At 46.0% G+C, this 20777-nt stretch overlaps 1 protein-coding gene across 6 annotated transcripts in view; it reads left to right on the top strand.

Annotated features, from left to right (window-relative positions):
- Positions 1–18040, top strand: part of RGL1 (ral guanine nucleotide dissociation stimulator like 1) — a 248238-nt gene extending 230198 nt beyond the window's left edge. For all 6 annotated transcript variants that reach the window (XM_044387870.3, XM_057315608.1, XM_057315611.1 and 3 more), the window contains 4 exons: positions 4785–4971; positions 9038–9292; positions 13337–13451; positions 15585–18040. In XM_044387870.3, the coding sequence (XP_044243805.2) occupies positions 4785–4971; positions 9038–9292; positions 13337–13451; positions 15585–15772 (745 nt within the window). In that variant the 3' untranslated portion in view covers positions 15773–18040. The remainder of the gene's footprint in view (positions 1–4784; positions 4972–9037; positions 9293–13336; positions 13452–15584) is intronic.
- The last annotated feature ends 2737 nt before the right edge of the window (positions 18041–20777 follow it).

Here is a 20777-nt window from a genome sequence, read left to right as displayed (position 1 = left end):
GCTGCTGTCTGCCCCCATCCCTCTCAGTCACACTGGCTGTTTCCCACGGTGGAACATTCACCACTAGCAAACAGGAGCCTTGTCCATGACACTCGTGGCTGTATGCCCTGCTCTGTGCCAGGCGTGCAAGAGACACTCCACAGCTAACTTCATAATACCTGCCTCCCTTTGAGTAAAATCAGGAGTCCTCAGCGTGGCCCTCAAGACTCTTTGGAAACTGCAGTGTCATCCCAGGCCTGCATGCCCATCCCATAGCTCTCTGTCCTTATCTTTCCCGGCTCACTCTACTCTGCATTCCAGCCTCCCAGACCTTGCTGAACACTCTTGGTGTGCCATTTCTTCTGCGTAGAACACTGGTCCCCAGATGGCCAGAGGAGTCACTCCTCGCTCCCTTCAGATGTTTGCTGAAATGTCACCTTCTCAGTGAGCCTTCCCCCAGCCACCTTATTTGATATTATAACGTATCTGCCTTCCCTGCCCATGGTGCCCTCTCTCACCTGCACCTGCTTTGAATTTCTCCATTGCCTTTACCTCCGTGTGACATACCATATGTTGTGTGTGTCTGTTTATTATCTAGAACGCAAACTCCAGGAAGGCAGGCCTGTATGTCTGGTTTTTGCTCCTTGCTGTATCCCCATAACATAGAATGGTGCCTGGCACATAGTAGATAGTAAATATTGAATGAATACATTGAGCCATGTGCCAACACCGTTTTAAGAACAATACATGTACATCTCATCCAAGCCACAAAATAACCTAAGTGGTAGTTCCTACTGTTATACTGACCTTATAAACCAGGAAAGTAAGGCACATACAGGGGAAATAGTGTGTTAGTTAATGGAAGATCTGGATTCAAACCCAAGATTTGGCCGTAGAGCCAAGGTTGTAAGCTTTTTGCCATATGGCCTGTGGGAAAAATACTTTCTGAAGGGAGAGAGGAAGGAAGGCTGGAGCACTAGGTAAAAAGTAGAGGAGAGAGAAGAGGAGGAAGGGAGGGAAGACAAGGGAGAGGGACTTGGATATTGCCATATTCTCACTAACAGAAACTGTTCAGGCTTCCACCTGATATCAGGTGACATTTGAAGATGAGGTTGGGACATGTGATTTTGTAGAAAGCATTTTCAGGGTAATCTTGATCTCTTGCCAAACCTCTCTCTGTTCAGATGCCTAACGTGGCCCTCCTGCACACAAGATTTATGAGCTTGTAGATTGACCTCTATCGAATTTTCCATAGTATCTTGCTATCTTTTCATCACTGCAATTATGGTGGAGAATGACCTCTCTTTTGAGATGACCCAAGGGCCTGACCAAGCCTTGTCAGCTGGTAAGATCGACACCTACACAGGGAATCCGGCTCCTTGGGAGGTGAGGCAAGGAATGCCAGGCATCTTGATGGTCTTCTGTCTCAGAAATAATTGGAAATTTCTGGATCTGCTAGGAAGCCAGAGGTCTGCACGGGTAGATCCAATCCTGAGTGCTACGACTTTCGCCCTCTTGCTTTTCCTTCCGTGGCCTTAGGCAGTGGCCACTGCGGACGCATTTTTATGTAACTGCTTCCCACTCCCCCTCTCCAGCCCAGCCCGCCAGCTGTATTGTGCCAGGTGCTCTAGCACCCCTGGTCCTCTCTCTGCACCAGCTCTGGCTGCTGCACAGACTCGGCAGGGACCGTCCCATGAGATCCAGGAGAAGCGGGATCAGCAGGGCGCAGTGCCCTGCATAAAGTGTGGTCGACATGGAGTACATGTCTCTCCTTGGTGAAATCTTGCCGAGATGCTTGAATTTAATCGTTGGTATCTGCAGTTGGGTTTGAATATTTATCGTGAATAAAACAGACCACTATGTCACCCATCGTATTTCTTATACATATGAGGGTGTTTGTATACCTTTCGATTTCCAAAATATTTTATCATCTTAGCATTTTATTTATTTTTTTAATTTTTTAATTTTTTTTCATATAATAATTTTTTTATTGTATTATGTTAGTCACCATTGTATTATGTTAGTCACCACACAGTACATCCCTGATTTTTTATGTAAGGCTCGATGATTCATTAGTTGCATATAACACCCAGTGCGCCATGCAATACATGCCCTCCTCACTACCCATCACCGGTCTATCCCATTCCCCCACCCCCCTCCCCTCTGAAGCCCTCAGTTTGTTTCTCAGAGTCCATAGTCTCTCGTGCTTCATTCCCCCATCTTAGCATTTTAAAAAATGTGGCAAATGTACTTTTTGCTCTTCCCACATTTAATGACCCATTTTCCAAAGAGGTTGGAAAGAATCTGGGGGCCTTTGGGGGAGGCACATTTGGTCTGAAGGTCAGAGACGCCTAGTATTGAGCTAGAATTAACCTTCACAAAGCAGAACTGACCTCATAGAGTTGTTCAAATGGAAGAACCTTTTTTAGTCTTTGAACAGTTTCATTCTAAGCTAGACTCTCAGATGATGGGCTGAGGCCCACGCGTCCACAGCCTTCAAAGGTCTGCTCCTTAGAATTCATGGAGGGGTACAACAGTGGCATTAGTTTTTCTTCTGTGAATTGTGATCCGAGTTTAGCTGTTTCTTCTCTAGCCCCAGTAGTGCTTAGAGGTCCCAGAAAGGAGACGATATGGAAAACGGGGCAAAAGTTGGGGGGGTAGAGATGAGGCAGAACAAAGATATGCTTCAGGTCTTGGAACTTGAGTGGATAATGCCGGAAATATTTAATGAAAAATCAAGCTCATCATTTCTACTATTGTTATTTTATACAGTCAGTGCTTGTTTGGGGTTGACTGCATTTGCTAGTTTCTTTACATGCCTTTCCTACTTGCACCTTACCCTTCCCTCCTTTTACTCCTCTCCCCATCATCTGTTAATATAAACCCTCTCCGTCTCTGTCTGAGACCATCTTTATTTTGGGCTCACTCTCAGAATTATTTTAGCTAGGTATAGAATTCAGGGAGGACCATTCTTTTCACTGAGCACTTTGAAGACATTATTCCATGTCTTCTGACTTTGTTGCTTTTGAGATGTCTGGTATCTGTCTACTTACTGTTCCTTTGTGTTATGCCCCCCCATCCTGTTGCTTTTAAGAATTACTTTTGTCTTTGATATCCCCTTAGACAGTTGAAGTGAGGATTGGGTCTTATTTATCCTATTCAAGACATGGTTCCTGGGTCTGAGGATTCATGCAGTTCATTAATTCTGGAGTCTTCTCAGCCACAATCTCCTCAGATAAGGTCACTCTTCCATTCTCTCAGTTGTCTTCTCTTGGAACTCTTCTTACACACACGTCAGCATTTCTTATTCCAATCTCCATGTCTTTTAACTTTTCTTATTTCCACGTTTTTATATTTTGATGCTGATTTCTGAAGATTTTCTTCAGATCTATCATCGTGCTCGCAGTTTTTCTCTTTAACAGTTATTTATCCTTCCACTGAGTTTTTCATTTAAATCACTACATTTTCACTCTAGAAGTGAATTTTTTTTCAAATTGTCTCCCTGTTCTTTTGTTCTTAACTCCTGTTTTCAACTTCTTATGTGTTTAATATCTTTAACACATTTATTTTATGGCCTGGCCCATGGTAGACACTCAAATATTTGTCAAATTAATGACTAAATTATTAGTTTCTTTCTGACAAGTCTTGTAGGTCAGAAGTTCTGAAGTTCTTGCAAGTCTAAACCTGCTGTTTATTATGCTTGTTTGACGCCCTTTGGGTGGGATATTTCCTTACGTGTATTTTGTAATTTTGTATTATGAGCTCATCTTTATCAGAAAGTCCTCTGCATCCTGGTTTGAAGGTAGATTCTTCCAGAAAGACTTTTTTTTTTTATTTCCAATTCTAGTTTGCACAAGAGTATTATTGGTCTGAGAATACTTAGTTACTAGGTCACATAGGTGGCGAATCTGAGTGAGGTGCTGGCCAAGATCACACATGATTTCAGGGGAGACATTTTCCTTTCACCCAAGCTCAGGCCAAGGCAGATAGGCTTCCTCATTGTCTTTCTGTGCCAGTAGGAAGATATTTCTCTAGCCCATCTTTTTACACGGGTACAGCCTCTTGAGGGTCTTGGCTCTGTAGAAGGGGCTTCTGTTTCAACTCTGCACCACAAACAGAAGCCCTCATCTTTGGGCCTGTGTCTGTGTTAAACCTCTCGTCCCCCATTTTCCAGGATTGGTACTTCCCACTCCGCATCCAGAGCAGCTGCACAATTAGCTCACGTTGCTTCTGGTTTTCAGTTCCCTGTTCATCTGTGGCCTGTAGGGATTTTCCTTACTGTCTTGCAAGCTCAACTTTAAAAAGAGTTTTTAATGTTTCTTTTCTAGTTGTTTTATAGTGAAGTGGTTTAGCTTCCTGTAGTTCACCAGATGTTTGGAAACAGAAGTTGTCTTCTTTGGTTTCTTGACCAAAGCAGAGCCAGCCTTCTTCCTTAGCCTCATTCATGGTTCATTTTATGGTGGGAAGTGATAGGGGATGTGGCAATGGTATTTTGAGCCTGCCAAAGGGGTCTATAGCATGTTAAAAAATAAAGAATCATTGCCCTAGAAGGATCTCAGATTACTAGGGCCTCTCGTTCAGCTAAACAATCATTGTGTTCTTTGAGGTTGGAAATTACCTATTTGGATGGGATGTCTACTATGATTTGTGAGACACTTCATAAGAAACAGTGTCCAATAATGACAGGGCATGCAAGACGGACAAAACAGCTAAGGGGTTAATTAACACAAAACATTTCCTTAATCATGGATTCCAGATTTGTAAGAATCATGGATTCCAAATGCCTGGCATTATGTTTCTTGCAGGCTGTTTCTGGGGTCGGACATCATTACCAGTAGCACTCCCACCAAAGAGCAGCCCAAGTCCACTGCCAGTGGGAGCTCCGGCGAAAGCATGGACTCCGTCAGTGTGTCATCCTGTGAGTCAAACCACTCGGAGGCTGAGGAGGGCTCTGTCACTCCCATGGACACACCTGATGAGCCTCAAAAAAAGGTATTCGCGTATTCCCTTCCCATAATGCCTAATGTAGACACCTGACATAGTTTAGTGTTTGCCACACAAGAGTGTCTATTTTCAAGTTTATCGCTCCACAGTATTTTGAACGTCATGTTTATAAGAGCTGTCAAAGCAGAGTTCAGTCTGGGGACCCATTCCTTATAGAAACAGGTCTAAGAACAATGAGCATGTTGGTTTATTCATCTGGCCTTGGAAATATTGTTCTTGCCCCACATCCAATGGCGACTGAAGGACTGTGGCCTGTAACATGAGGTATACTTTATTTAGGAGGCATAGGATTTTCTTAGAAGGAGTGAAAAGTCACGAAACAGAGATGTGTCAACCTCTTGGTTATGCTTTTACCACGATAGTCTTAGCCATGCTTTTACCACAATAATCTTACACAGCAAACCACTCCTGAACTCAGTGACTTAAAACAACAACCACTCCTTCTGTCTCATGCATCTGCTGCTTGGTTGGTGTGGGATGGTCTTGGTCCTAGGCCATGGATTTGGTCCAGGTCTGCTCTACCTGCCTCTCATTCTTCTTGGAGTAATGAGGCTCCCCAGGCCATGCTGTTAGTATGCTAAGACAAATGAGCAGGAGAGCAAGCCCCACCCCACAAGTATGTATCAATCTCTACATCCACCAACATTTCATTGCCCAAAGCAAATCATGTGGCCAAATCTCATCCAAATAAATGAGGCAGGGAACTCCTTCTAATGGGAGGAAATGTGGAGTCACAGGGCAAAGGGCATGGATGCCAAGGACAGTAAAGAATTGGTAGCAATTATACAATCTGCTATGTCCCAAAAAAGAGAAAGTGATGAGAGATGATAAAAGAATTCCCATTCCCATAGAGTTTCCGTTTTCCATGGCTTCACAAGATTTGTCTCAATCTTCTGTATACATCTGCTTCCATCTGTTGGTCAAGAAGCTTGGGTCAGAGATGTCAACTGTGATGTGACTAGAATTTACACCGTTTGGGGGAGATTTTTGGCCAGCCACACGTGCTGCATGAGTGACTCTCGGCCCCATAGCTTATGCATAAGCCAATGAGGTGGTGCGTTGGGAGGAAGTCCTCCATTTTGTTTGTATCCGTCATTCTCTGAGGGGATCAGTGTACAGTTTCACGTCGTGCTACAAACAACCGCAGCGGCGTGGGAACCCTCACGTGACCGTGTCACAGCGCAGCCGGTCCCGGACGGACATCATGCTCGGGAGTCATCAGGCCCCATGAGATGCCTCAGGTGCTGCCCCTGCTGGATTTCTTACCTTTCTACTTGGAAATCCAGAGATACATCCTCCAAACATTGAAGGAAAGGCTCTGCAAACACCTATGAGTCTGTTCTCTGTTTTCTCGGGCATATTTCCTAAACCAGCGATGTAATCACTCTCCATGACTTGACATGCATATTTGAATTTGTTAAAATCTGGGGTGAAGTCTCGTTATTCACCCGTTGACAGGTTCTTATGATTTGTAGCCCCCTTTTCTGATGGTAGACATCGTACAAAGGTGACAACAGGGGTATCGCGCACATCTTTGTGGGGTTCCTCCCTGTCCAAGGAGGGGATGGAATCACCTTCACAGCTGTCGGTGCATTGGACCATGCCTTTGAAAACTACCCAGAAGCCCAGTGTGTCATTTGCACGCCGCTTGCTAATTCCTTTTTGTCTCCTCCCATATCACAGTGGTGCTTCAATTTCTTACACAAGTCATGAGTTTTTATTCTTCAGATGAACCTTTCTCCGAGTTAGGAATCTCTCCAGGTTTAGTGCTGATCGTTGACTTGGGTACAAGTAGTCGCTGGGCTACAGTCTCCCTGAATGTCGATCGGAGAGGCCTTGGTTCCCCTTGCTCACGCACAGAAGGATCGGGATGACCTCCCAAGTCTCTCCCTACCCTGGGCCCTGCAGCCTCCAGGCTGTCCACCGTGCCTTTCCCGGCGTACTCCAGGAGGTTGCTCTTTTCAGTGAAGTGTACTTTGCATTCCTTTTTCTTCATCCCCCGATCATGATTTCCAAACATTTATTTTCTTTCTCTTTTTTTAAAGATTTTATTTATTTATTAGAGAGAGAACAAGTGGGGGGAGGGGCAGAGGGAGAGGGAGAAGCAGACTCCCCACGGAGCAGGGAGCGTGAAGTGGAACTTGATCTCAGGACCCTGGGATCATGCCTTGAGCCGAAGGCAGACCCTTAACCGACTCAGCCGCCCAGGCGCCCTCTAAACATTTTCACGCTTGCCCCCCATAGTAAATTCTCAGCAAGGACTGGGCTCCATCAGGTGGTCCATTTAAAGCTGCTGTAACCAGGCATCTTCAAGGCTTTATCTTAAAGTCATTAAAATTAGGGAAACTCTAACAGAGGAAAAGGGATTTATACAGAGGAAAAGGGAGGTGAAAAATTTAAACCAACAATTGGAAAATGGACCCTCTTGGCTGTTGTGTGGTGCACCTTGAAACAAAGTGATGCTATTAAAATTCTGCACCATCAGCCCCCAAATTGAGCCACAAAGTTGCTTCACTTGCAAAAATAGACCAAAAATGTTACTAAACCATATTGGGATAGAGCCGCAGTTAGAGTGGCCAAATCAGCTTGCTGGTTCTGGTTAAACAAATCATACAGTAGGATTTCATGTACTGTTATGCCGTAGGAAGAAGAAGTCCATAGGAAATAAAATAGCGTAAACTCCATTTTACTTGGAAGCTAGATAATTAGGGATACTAAATTTCTGTACTCTGTTTCCATGGACAGGCAGACAGGTATGAAAGAGATTTGTAAGTTATTTATTTTTTAAATGATTTCCAAAAGTATTTGATAGGATTAATGTGGTATCATTTAGCTTCACACACTCTGAGAAGTTATTTTTAATTTTCAACAGCAAGAATTGAGATTTAAAATGATTCAATTTAATGGCTTTTGTTTTTTATTACAACCTAGTGAGTTTTGGGCATCCTATTTCCTTGGTAATTAGTTTTGCAGTGTTTATGCTAACTGCGTAGTTAATCGGCAGGCACATTAACTGTAGCAGCTCATTCCCTAATTGTCTTTGATATACAACGTGAAAATGTATACGGTTGGTTCTAGAAGCAAATGGAAGAAAGTAATGGAAACTGTTCATAGGCTGTGTTCGCTTTGGGCAAAGTCACTCTATTTCTCTGAGTCTTTTTTCCCCTTGTAACACTCTGCATTTTGTTCACAAGATAGTTGTGAGAGCAGCACGAGATACGGTACATGAAAGCTCATCACAGACATCACAGTGCTAAACGCCATGACGGTAGCAGCATTCTGTGTTCATGCAGCACTTCTCATCAGCTTTGGGCTCATCACACAGCTGGGCCTTGGCTAGGTGCTCGCTGTGTGAACCTGGCCATGGGAGTCAGGGAACTTGGGAGCGGGTCATGGTGGTGCTGCCGACTGTTTTCTCTCTGGCCTCAGGTTCCTCAGCAGTAGAGAGCAACTGGGGCCAGGTGATCCCCAGGGGCCTTTCCAGGACTCTTAATCCTTGCAGAGCTACATAATCTGTGGTCCTTATTTTAGAACCTTCCCAAAGTACAGACATTTCTCTCCTGCTACAAAATCTGATTGTGAAGTGGAGCCAGGATAGGAATGATCTTGTTTGGATAGGGGCTTGTTAAGCAGCATTCCCTCTCCAGGCAGTGGGACTGGATAAACTGTTGGGAAGTAAGGCTTTTCTTCAGCCCTGAAGCTTCCGACTTCCTGCCAGAGTCCATATTGCCTCTAGTTTCTGGTATTTGCTGCCATCTGCTGGCCACTTCCTTAAAAGCAGCTAAAAACTGGGGAATTGCAAGACCGGCCTCGTAACCACCCTCACCTGGATGCAGAGGGACCAGGGCAAGTACCAATCGCTGACAGCCATCTTCCAAAAGAGTACTAATACCAGGGACAAGATGTGTGTGTGCTGTGGGCTGTCACGGAGGAAGTAACGGACGTTTATTCATCCCAGCATCTGCCTCTGCCTGTGCCTTGACAGTTGTGAGGCACGCCATTGGCCGAGGTTCTAACACTAATGTCTTCTTCTGGGGTATGTTTACTCTTTCAGCTCTCTGAGTCTTCCTCATCGTGTTCCTCTATCCATTCCATGGACACAACTTCCTCAGGGATGTCGTCCTTAATGAACCCCCTCTCCTCCCCGCCGTCCTGCAACAACAACCCTAAAGTCCACAAGCGCTCCGTCTCTGTGACATCCATTACCTCGACAGTGCTGCCTCCCGTTTACAACCAACAGAATGAAGACACCTGCATAATCCGCATCAGTGTCGAGGACAACAATGGGAACATGTACAAGAGCATCATGGTAAGGCGCTCGGACACCCCCCCCCCCCAATGTTTGTGCATGCACCCAAAGTGAGTCCGCGTCCAGATCTCCCTGGGTAGACGCCGATAATGGGTTTATATATTAAAAAATCTTCATAGCAGTAGTGCCCGTAAGATATAATTTTCACATCTTAAAAATTGCTAAAACTTACTCATCCCGGTCAGTGTCGCTTTTTTTCCAAACTATCAATTTGGGTGAGTGTAGAAATGTGTTCCAGGGAAGGGGCCACTCCGGCAGGCCTTCCCGAAGTCTTGCTGGGGAATCACGTGTCTGCGTTTAGCATGAATTCCCATGCGTTCTCAGCAGCCAGCTCCGTGCTGGCCCTTTTTTCTCCTTTCATCATTTGGAATCAAACCTAGGAAGGTGAATGATCAGGCTGGAAGTGCAGTTTGAGTCCACGAGGAACTATGTTTACAAATTAAATGAGACTGACCTTTTTGTGCTTCTTGTAAAAACCGTGCTTGTGACACAATCTCGAAAATGTTTGGAATGAATGGCAGGCTTTTTGGAGTGCATTCAGAGCCTCTCCGGGTAATGACCTTGGGTGGTCCTTACAGGAAAAGACTCCATTTCTAGGTCATGTTGCATGTTAGAGGGCAGGTTCTCCTTTGCAGCGAATCCCGGGGCTAATCCTCTGTTTCCCTCACCTTCATCTCTTGCCTTCTTGGGGGGCGCACTGAGTGCTTTACAAGCTCAGCTCTGAATATGACATAAGTAATATGGAGGCACTCGCTGTCTGCTCACATTCTAAAGGAAAGCTTTCCTACGTCAGTCATCAAATCAACAAAATACTTCTTGAACATTGGTTGTGTGCTAGTCACGGGGCCGGGCTCTGTGGATGGGGAGATGAGGGGGGCATTTCTGTCTTTGAGGAACTTACAATCAAAAGGGAGATCAGAAAGCATTATGAAAATGTACCGAATTCTCTAGTAGAGGTCAGACCAGATTGTAAAGGGCCTGTGGCCCTCATGAAGGAGTTTATGTCCTACGGGCAATAGCGTCTGGTGGAAGGCTTTTAAGTTGTGATCAGATTAGTTCGCTGGAAAAAGTAGCCGACATTGTGGAGATGGCGCTGGGGTGTGGGGGTAGATTGGAGGCGAGGAAGTGAGATAAGGAGCTGCTATCATAGTCCCTGTGGGAGGTGGTAAGGGCTTGAATGACAGTCATGTGGCTGGAGACATGATGGGTTTTTGAAAGATAGTTGTGAGGTAGAATTGTAGAATCCATTAGTTTAGTCATCAACTTCATGTTGCCATGGTGGGGGATGAGGAAGAGGGAAAACTGAGGGCTGTCCAGACAGCTTGATGGTTGGTGGTCCTATCAAGTGAGGTATGAACTACCCGAGAGGGAGGGTTTGAGGGCGCTGAAATTGGAGGGACCGGTGGGACATCCAGCTGGCATTGTCTAATAGAGGGGCAGAAACCCCATTGGTGCCAGGCTGGTTCTGGGGTCAAATGCTAGAAGGGAGTCATCCAGCCCATTAGGTGGACAGGGTCACACAAGGAAGTGAGAGAGAGGTGGGAGAACCGCCGGGAAGCCAGGTCACCCATGGTATTGTTGTGTTCTCCGTGGGGCTTCCTCACATGGCTTCTCTTACACGTGCTCACCGGAGAAGCAAGTCCCGCCTCGTAACTCTTCGGTGTCTCTGACGTGAAAACGAAGGGCTGACATGCGCAACCGTGGGGACAGAGCTCGAAAACACCACGTTGAGCTAAAGAAACCAGACAAAGGATTACATGCCACAGGAGTCTGTCCTTTCAAAAATTGGCCAAACGAACTTGCGGTGTTAGAAGCAAAGCTCAGGGAAGAGGTGCAGGAATTCCTTGCGTTCTGTATTTAAGGTGCATGAAGGTGACACCGCAGCATCACTCAATACTGCGCCGTTCACACACTAGCCGCGAGCCACGTGTGGCCGTGGAGCATGTAAAATGGGAATAGTCCAAATGTGCCCTGAGTGTAAAATATACACCAGAGTTTGAAGACTTCGTATAAAAGAAAGAATTTCTCACCGGCAATTTTTGTGTGAATTACATGCTGAAATAATAGTTTGGATGTATCAGATGAAATCAAATATATTATGAAAATTGATTTCCCTCCTAAAAATACTTTTTTAATATGGCCTCTAGACACTTAAAATGAGACACGAGGCTCTCCTTATCTCTATGTGCTGGTGCCGGCTCCGCGCGCCCCCCAGAGGCGGCCCGATGAGCTGTTGATACTCACTGCGCTCAGTACCTTTGATGGGACAGAGCAGTCGACACCCAGGGAAAGCCCGTGGCCATCCCTCCTCGCTTGGACACACCTGGGCAAGCTTAAGGTCAAGAAGCTAAGGGTAGCCTGGCTTTCTCCTTAGGTAGGTTTAAAGTTGACAACTTAGCCTAATATTAATCACCTTAGCCCGACCTACGTCCCCGGAGTGGGATCCTTTCTCTTTAGCTTTATGCTCCGGTCCAGTTTGATCCAGCTGTGGGAGTATTTTCTTTAGACTATCAAAACACATATTTCCTCTTTCAGAATTTTGTGTGCATCTATTTCTCCCTTGGAAACGAATATGCCGGATGTTTGGGTAATAGACAAATGAACAAGGTCTTTGTTGCTCACAAGGACCCCATTGTAATGCATGTTGTTTATTGAATCACGATCCCAGCTGCTGCTGCAGACCCCCGAGGGAGACATCTCGGCCCTGTCATCTTCAGGCTCTCGATGACAGTTTCTTGGAGGACCTTAATCTTCTCCTCCTCCTCCTTTTCCTCCTTTCTCTCTCTCCTCTTACCTCCTGATGGGAACAGCTTTTATTTTTAAGTACCAATAATCTTGTTTTCTTTTGCACTCTTTCTCGGGTTTTCTTTTGCATTCTTTCTAATGTAAAGAAATCACTCAGGGATGGTATGAAAGGCTTCTTTCCCCCTTGTCCTGAGCACCCTCCAAATAGTTGGCTGATGTGCAGAGATCAAGGGGAGAAAGTCAGAATTGGGGGTGAGGAGAGCCTTTACTTGCACTTACAAAATGTTAGATTTATTATTTTTAAACATTTAGAAGCTGATTTTTATTGAAGCCTAATTTACATACCATTACATACACGGACCCTACGTATTTCGTTCTATCGTATCTGTGTAACCCCCACCCCAAATCTATCTAGATAAAGAACATTTTTCATCCCCCCTCAAAATTCCCTTTCCCCCTTCCAATCAATTCCCCCTTAACCTTAATGAAGGCTAAGGCTTGTTGTTGTTAGTTTTCTAACACCACAGATGAGTTTGGCCTGTTTTTCAAAGAATAGACTCCTGCGGCATGTCATCTTTTGTATCTCTCTCTCTCTCTTTTTTTTTTTTTTTGCTCAACGTGATGCTTTTGAGATCCATCCACATTGTTGCATCTGTAGTTCTTACAGCAGCCAAGTTGGGTTCTGTCAGGAACGTGTTACAGTCTCTTTGTCCATTCCCCTGTTCTCCCCTGTTGGGGGAGATTTGGGTTGATTCGGTTTGGGGCTATTATGAACGAATCTGCTGGGAACGTTTCCGTAGGAAGAGTCCGTTTGTGGACACGGGTTTTCATTTCTCTTGGTAAATACCTAGGAGCGTGATTGCTGCTGGCTCATGGAGTCATTTGTGCCTTTTGAAATGGTCAGTGTGCAGAACTGTGACCATGTCTAACCCACAGGTTGTAACTGGTGCCCCACAGGTAAGGCTTATTTTGGCCCAGGACCAAAATGTGCATGTCTCACCATACCCTCCTCTTTTTCCCCACACTGGCACCTCATCGGCTGTGGAGGAGAGGGACAAGGCCCACGTTCTGTTGTGCTAAGGGAGGACACTTGACCTGAGAGAGTAGGTGACAGAGAGTAGGGGCCCGTCATCACTTGGCTACTAAGGGTGGAGCCAGAACTGGAACCCAGGAGTTCTGGCTCCTGGTCCTTTTCTCATTGCCCAAGAAGGCATAAAGCAGCAAGAATAGGAGGGTCGAGAGAACTCTTTCAGGAAACATGAAGCAAAACCCTTAGAGACCCGTCCGTTGTCTTTGCAGTTGACGAGCCAGGACAAAACCCCCGCCGTGATCCAGAGGGCCATGCTGAAGCACAACCTGGACTCAGACCCAGCCGAGGAGTACGAGCTGGCGCAGGTCATCTCGGAGGACAAAGGTGGGCACGTGTCGCTTCTGGTGGCAGGTTACCCCGGTTTTAGAAGTCAGAAAATGAATGCAATGTTTTTGTGGGTTTTTTTTTTTAAGATTTTATTTAATTGAGAGAGAGAGCACAAGCAGGGGGAGCAGACAGCAGAGGGAGAGGGAGAAGCAGGCTCCCTGCTGAGCAGGGAGCCCCACGTGGGGCTCAACCCCACGACTTGAGATCATGACCTGAGCTGAAGGCAGACGCTTACCCCACTGAGCCACCAGGTGCCCCTAGAATCTGAAGACTCTTTACTTCACAGTTACTGAGGCAAAGAACTGGTGATCGTACTTCAGGATGCCCAGGAACCCACTGTTCGCAGAAATTCCTTTTATGAAAATGCCGGGAAAATACTCACCCGAGATGTATCTGTTTTTTGCTGGTGTGGATTGGGATTGTATTTGTTGAGAGGAGGAGACAGGTCTGGTCGGTGACTCCTCTGGACCCTGCCACATCATGGAAACTCAGTCACACTAAACCTCTTTCCAAGTGCAGTTGGTGACTGAGGCCACCCCTATCTGCCGACAGACCCAATACTAACCGTGTCAAGCATCTCAGGGCTGTTCACCAGCAAGCAGCCCCCTCATCGTGAAAAGAAGAATTCTGCAAGTTGGGGATAAGAGAAGGGAGCAGCTCTCACACTCCATTTGGCCAACAGATCACCCAGGGTGGTATCTTGGGCCCAGAGAAGAGTGGCTGTACCTTTTCCTAGAGATGAAAAGCTGTAGCCTCTGAGGAAATTATTTTTCAATTACCTCTTGGGGGTTTTCTCATTCATTCAGCTGAACCCTCAGTTGAGGCAAACCCCTGTCCATTATATCTTTTATTGTCGTTACAGTTAAAATTCTAAGCCTAAAACGTAGTCTCTTGAGTTTGACCATGTTGCCCACAACCGGTGAGGCCGGTGGAGTCTGAAAGACCAGGAGCCCTGAGGTAGTCTGGGCCCAGCTTTCTTCACCACTTGGGTGGCCTAAGGGGGGCTGCTTGACCTCCTCCAGCCTGGGTCCTCAGTGAAAAGGAGGCAATACCCTACTAGATCTTCGTACATCACAGGATGGTTGTGAGAATAACAAGAACTAAGGTACCCACGAGTACTTTGGAGGTGTGCCAAGTGACGTGTAGCTGTGAGGTGCATTATGACTGCCCCAGGAATATGTGGGCAGGACATGGGGGGCACTTTAAGGGAGTTATTCTTTATGGAACATTTGTGCAAAATGTCCTAGAGTCACTTAGAACCTGATGGCGTCAGTCTTACTATAGAATTTCCACGTGTGAAGTTACCTTCAGCCTCACTGAATCTGCAAGCAGATGCTCCTGCTGATGGCCTCCCCGGCTCCACGGCCGCCAGCACAGACTTGTCCATCTTACCTCTTTTATTCCCCGTTTGGTTTTCTTAGATACCCATTACCCCTGAGCGCTAAATAGTATATGCCTTCTTTTAAAAGTAAAGACTAACTAAAATAACTTTGCTTGATGATTTCATCTTATACTTGGAATTGTCCTTGTTGAGAAATTGCGGCTATCTGGTCGGGAATCACTAAGTAGATACAGTTTAAATGTGAACAGATATACCCTATCTTATTTGGATGCTGTTTAGTATTAAACTGGTTTGATTTGGGATGACTTCAAAAAATATTTCAATATTCCAGGTAGAGAATTCTGGAAAAACCTGTAGATTTTTCTTTTCTCCCTCATGTTATTGGATTCTCTCTGTATGTGAGAAAGGCTGCATTCTGGAGTAGAAAACACCTGGGTAGGAGTCCCAGCTGTGCTGTTGACTGGCTGCGATCCTGGGAGTGTCATCTCACATCGCTTGGCCTTTGTTTCCTACTGCTCTTTCTTCTAGCTAATATAGTCTGCAGTTGAACACTGAATCCGTGGGTCAAATTTCTAAGGTCGTATTTGTACTTCATTTTTTAAAATTGGGATTGAGGAGTCCGGCATGCCAATTTTGGGGGTGGTAAGTCATTGCCTGGTTCTGGTCACATCCTGGGGACACAGGGCCATAGTCCCTGCCTTGTGGCTGGGCAAAATCTCCACCTGACACGGACAGTGCTGGGCCAACCTACGCCAGCTGACTGCCTTCTCTCTCCTGATCTCTTTTAGAACTCGTGATCCCGGACTCAGCCAACGTCTTTTATGCCATGAACAGCCAAGTGAACTTTGACTTCATTTTACGCAAAAAGAACTCCATGGAAGAACAAGTGAAATTGCGTAGCCGGACCAGCTTGACGTTGCCCAGGACAGCTAAACGGGGCTGCTGGAGCAACAGGCACAGCAAAATCACCCTCTGAAGGGAGGGTCCAGTGGCCCCTGGCTTGGCAAAGGCAGAGTGGGGCTGAGAACAGGCCGCGGTGACTGCAACGACCATCCAGTGTTAAGGATCATTGGCAAAGTCAACAGATACTTACTGAATACCTCTGGTGTGCGAGGCGCTATGATCGGCTCTGTGGGGAAATCGGAGATGAGTTTGACAATGAAATGGATGAATGTTTCACTGATTCTCTTTGACCTATTTGAAGCTGAAATGCAAAATTATCCACTTTTATAAATATATATATATATGTACACATATTAGGTATGTACGTGTATATATATATATATAAATATATGAGGGACTTATGGGATATTCTGGACTATGGAAAAATGAATTTGCACAATGGCCTGGGAAGTTGAGGTCACTTTTTACAGGGAAATAGAAAGAACTGAAAACCGAGTCTCATACCTTCCAAGTAAATGGAGTCAATCCTACGAATACAGAGTGTCCTTTGTGCCAGTATTATAAGAAGTCCAAACCATTTTTATAAAGGGAGAGAATTCCCTTCTCCATCAAGTGCCATCAGAACGTCTGAGCTGCAGAGGCCGGGACGGCCACGGCTGAATGAAAGGCCACTTGGGAAAGGGTTTGGATGAGCCAGTGGCTTTTGACCTCTGCGTGCCTCTGCCACTTTCTGCGACCCCAGGGAGCGAGGGCGACGAGGAGCCTCGGAGGCCCATCTGCCCCGCCGGTCCAGCCATCATGACACCTCTGGAGTCAACACAAGCCCGTTTTGATTTCTGGCATTGTGTTTCTGTCCTCCCCCACCCCATCCCCCGACAAACAGATCACAGTCATTACTGCACAGGTAGCCATGCTCTTTGGTAACTTCTCAGCCGGAAGAGAAAGCACAAAAGAGTGGTGACCCGTTTGGACTCTTACCTGTCTTGGAATGCCACTACTTCGTTGCCATTTCTGATCACCTTCTTCTGCATGTAAACTTGTATGTCTGGAGTCTTTCGCCATCTGGATCGTAGTACCTCTCTGTTACGTGCAATTTGTTCCTCAGGTGTAGAAATTCCTACTGCGATGGACTCTCTTTGACCATTGTGAGCCTGTGAAAGATTCCGAAGAGCGAGTGCTTTGTTGATAGCCCGTCGGAAGATGTTCCCTGCTGGTAGCAGCGTCCCGTTTTACTTACTAACTCTCATAGCATTATTGGGCCTAGTCACGGGGAAAGAAATGGGGCCACGTATATCATCTAAATCGTTTCTAATGAGGTACATTTCTTCCAGATGGAATCAATGACCTTTTTTTTCCAGGTCCCCACACTTGCTGTCACAGTGTTACTGTTAAGTGACATTTTTGTCTCTAAGAACACCATCACCCTCTCCCTTCCAAATCTGAGCTGTGCTGGGGTTTGAACTAAAAAGCCATAATGTGGGATATCGACATGTGTAAGAAGCACTTTCAAAATGTCCTTTTTAAGAAAAAAAAATTCTCAAAATACCAGTTTTTATTCCAAAAATAAAAAGAACCAACCCAGCTATGAAGTATGGATTGTAACACGAAGCTTTTTGTTTTTTCCTTTTTCCTAATCCTGTTAAGACAGCTCCTAAAGGTTATGTGAGATTTATGTCATGTAAATAGCCGTATGAAATCTGCAAGAAACACCAGGGAAAGTTTAGAGATGTGTGGCAGCGGACCAAAGAATCAGCCAGGAAGGCCTCACATGTCCCTTAGGTCTCTCTAGGAGAGCGGACTGTGCGTCGGAGGACCGACTGGGTTTCAACTGGTCGAAAAGCACTTTCTTCAGTTTGCAAGGCTCGTCCGATTTGTGCTTCTGTGCTTGGAGGAGAGATGGCCAGGGTGCTAGACATCGTGGAGACTGAAGTAAATGTAGCCTCAGCCTGAATTTCTTGGTTTGCAGGTCACAAAATATAGGACCGTTGGCCTGGTTTAGGGTGTGGCTGCAAAGACCTGTGTGTCGCGCCCGTGTGCTCGCCCTATGTCTTGTACTGTACATGCAGAGTCTAGATTTATATACTGCAATGTAAAATATACATATATATATATTTTCCTTTTTTAAAGACAATGGAAATTCCAAGTAGATAAAACATAGCCTCATTTATTTAATGCCACTTTCAATGTCTTAAGTTTGTTTCCTGGTGGACAGCCGGGTGCTGCTTTCAGCCGCTCGCATGCTTGTCTTTCTGCCTCTCCATCATCTGTTTACCTTTTGGTTAAACTAATAAACTGGTTTGGGACTTGGTTGGCATGTGCTGCCAGACCCAAAGGGATTGTATCTGGAGTATTCCTCAGGTGGTTCTGGGTTCGTATCCGGAGTACTCATCGGGTGGTTCTGGGATCCAGAGGTGTCCGTAAGCTTGTTGGAAGCCCACTGTGCCTTGGCTGGAGGGAGCAGAGGGGAAGCCAGTGGCAGAGTTCGGAGGGGATCCTTTCCACTGGTGATGTCATGAGCATTTGGGGGAGAGCGTGACATGCTTGGGAAACTGCAATCCAAGATGATGTCTTGCCAGAGCTGTCCTCTTAGGGGTCATGTGGTCGGGGACCCTTAAAAAACCCCTGAACTTAGAGTTAGGGTCCAGGTTAGTACTCTGCCTCCTTTCCGACAGCCTTTCCCCTGATCTGCCCTTGCTACCAACTGTGTAATTCTTAAAACTGCCCATGGTGCTCTGGAAGCCAGGAGGGCATCTCGGAAAGGAGGAAAGAAGGTTTTCCCAAAACACACTCAGAACTAGGCCGGCTTCACCTAACAGAGGCACATTATTATCATTTCATATTTCCAAAAAGTTTCTAGAATTACTGTCCACTGGATTCTTAAATGGATCAAAATTATCAAATTATCTGGGCCCTTGTGGGATTTTGAAGAGAGCCAAGTAGGCGCTTTAATCATTGACAATATGGGGTGGGACAGGAAAAAGGAATGGGATTTCTACCTCTGGCACTAGGTGACTATTTTTTCAAGATCATGCTAGAAAACTGGTACCCTTGTTTTGTCTCTCTCTAGAAGCTGGGCTTGGTTACTCTCTGCCCAAAGAAATAGTGTCTTAAAACTTCCTTCTTTGGAGCCTTTTCAAATCCATCCCGCAGCACAAGACCATGAGGAGGAAGACAGGGTTGCTCCATCCCTGATACCCGTGGTATCAGGAAGGTTCCCTGATGCCAATCCTCTTGTTCTACAGACGCTCTTCGGTGGCACTGGTTAGAGCAGGCATCCCCAGTTCCAGGATGAGAAGTTATTTCCATCACGTTTTGCATGGCTGTTCTCCCTAGAATCTCTCTGAGAATGAAGTACTTCTGGAAGGGATGGGTTAGGCTAGGTTTGGATGAGCTGAAGTAGCAAACCATGAAGCCTCAGTAACTTGAGACAGTTTCATGTTTCGTCATGTCATGGTATAACGCAAATCGGGCAGCTCTCCTTGGGGACTCTGCCCTCGCCGTGGCTCCGGGACCCGGGCAGCGTCCATCTTGCAGCTCTTCCTTCTCGGGACTTTCAAAGTCTTCAAGTCACAGTGATGGTGGAGGGAACTCCCACCGTCCCTAACTGCCCCAGACCACGGTCACGGTGCCACTTCCACTCACAGTCCACAGGCAGCCATGGCCCCCGATCTAAACGCGGGGGCGTGGGGGAGATGTGGGAGAATCACCTGGAGGAGTTGGGGAGCATTAGCCGTCTCTGCCACGGCGGACTTGTGTGTCCTTAGTAGGGCGCATGGATTTGTTCTTCTTTCCTCAGGTAACAAACACGTCTGTGTTTGGAACACATGGCAGCGAGGACTTGAGATGGGGCTGAATAGAGCAAAGGGGGTGACAAAAGAGAGGTGCTCAAAGGAGAAAATACCAGAAAGCATCATTTAATTTTGTCCAGAAATGGACTTAGAAAATTCATGTTTAGCTTTTAGCTGCAGCGACCACCAATTTACATGCTTCTAATTGTGGTCCCTACTTTGACTAAACTAGGAGCCACTTTATAGATGTAGCTGTATGTCAAGTTAAAAGAAAAATCTAGGAAATGTAAAGTGTTTACACATAAACCGTGGGATGCAATTGAAGTCAGGCAAATTTAATTCTCGTAGGCTCAGATTTTGAAATCAGGATTTGGTGTGGTTTCTCAGGATCCCCATCCGGAAAACTGGGGAAGCAATTCACTTATCTAACAGTTTGAGGAATCCAGTGAATTTCACATTTCCTTAAGAGTTGGAAGCCGGTTTACAAATGCAATCTCCTCAGATTACAGATATGGGGGCCGAGGCCCAGAGCCATCAAGTCAGTGGCCCAAAGTTAGGGGCAAAGCTCTGAATTATCAGAACCCCACTGTGTGCATGTCCACTGGGCTGCGCACCGACTGCAGGAGGCTCTCTTGACAGATATTCCTCCCTAGCCTCATGGAATGCACGAGAATGCCTGGAGTCCGGTGGCTCCATCCCCAGCCTTCTGATGAGAATTCAGACAAGCTGTCTTGGTTCAATGGGTATCTGGTTGTTTCTTTAGAGTCTCCGAGGGATGTCCTGCTGCTGCTCAGAGCGTTGCTACCTGTTTTCCTGGGCATTATTCCATCTCACAGATGCGGAAGCAAAGCCATAAGGATTAGGATTACACTGAGTTATGTCCCCAGCTAGGATAGGAATCCATTTCTGATCCATGAACTTGCCCCCCGCCCCCACACACAATTGAGGGTGGGGTGTATGCAGGGGAAAAGTCTCCTGCAAAAAGGACTAACTGGATGAGGAGTTAAAGGAGGAGAGGGTGTGACCAGGGCTTGGGTGCCATCCAGGAGCACTGGCACCGGGCTCAGCCTCTCCGTCAGCCAGTTATCAGTACCCAAGTACTTTATCTCAGGCTTCTTAGAAGCAATCATTTTTGTTCCCACCATTGTTTAATCCCAAAGCAACAGTTTATGGTACAGTTCCAATTTCTTACACAAAGTGTACCAGTAAATCAATTTTTTTAAAAAAAGTATATAAACTTTCTGGATTGCTGCAGCCATTTAAAAAAAGAGAATCAAGGCACCATTTTCA

The sequence above is a fragment of the Ursus arctos genome, unplaced genomic scaffold (assembly GCF_023065955.2).
Source record: "Ursus arctos isolate Adak ecotype North America unplaced genomic scaffold, UrsArc2.0 scaffold_2, whole genome shotgun sequence".
Lineage (NCBI taxonomy): Eukaryota > Metazoa > Chordata > Mammalia > Carnivora > Ursidae > Ursus > Ursus arctos.
Note: the sequence above shows the minus strand (reverse complement) of the source record. Positions and strands in the feature narration are given on the sequence as shown.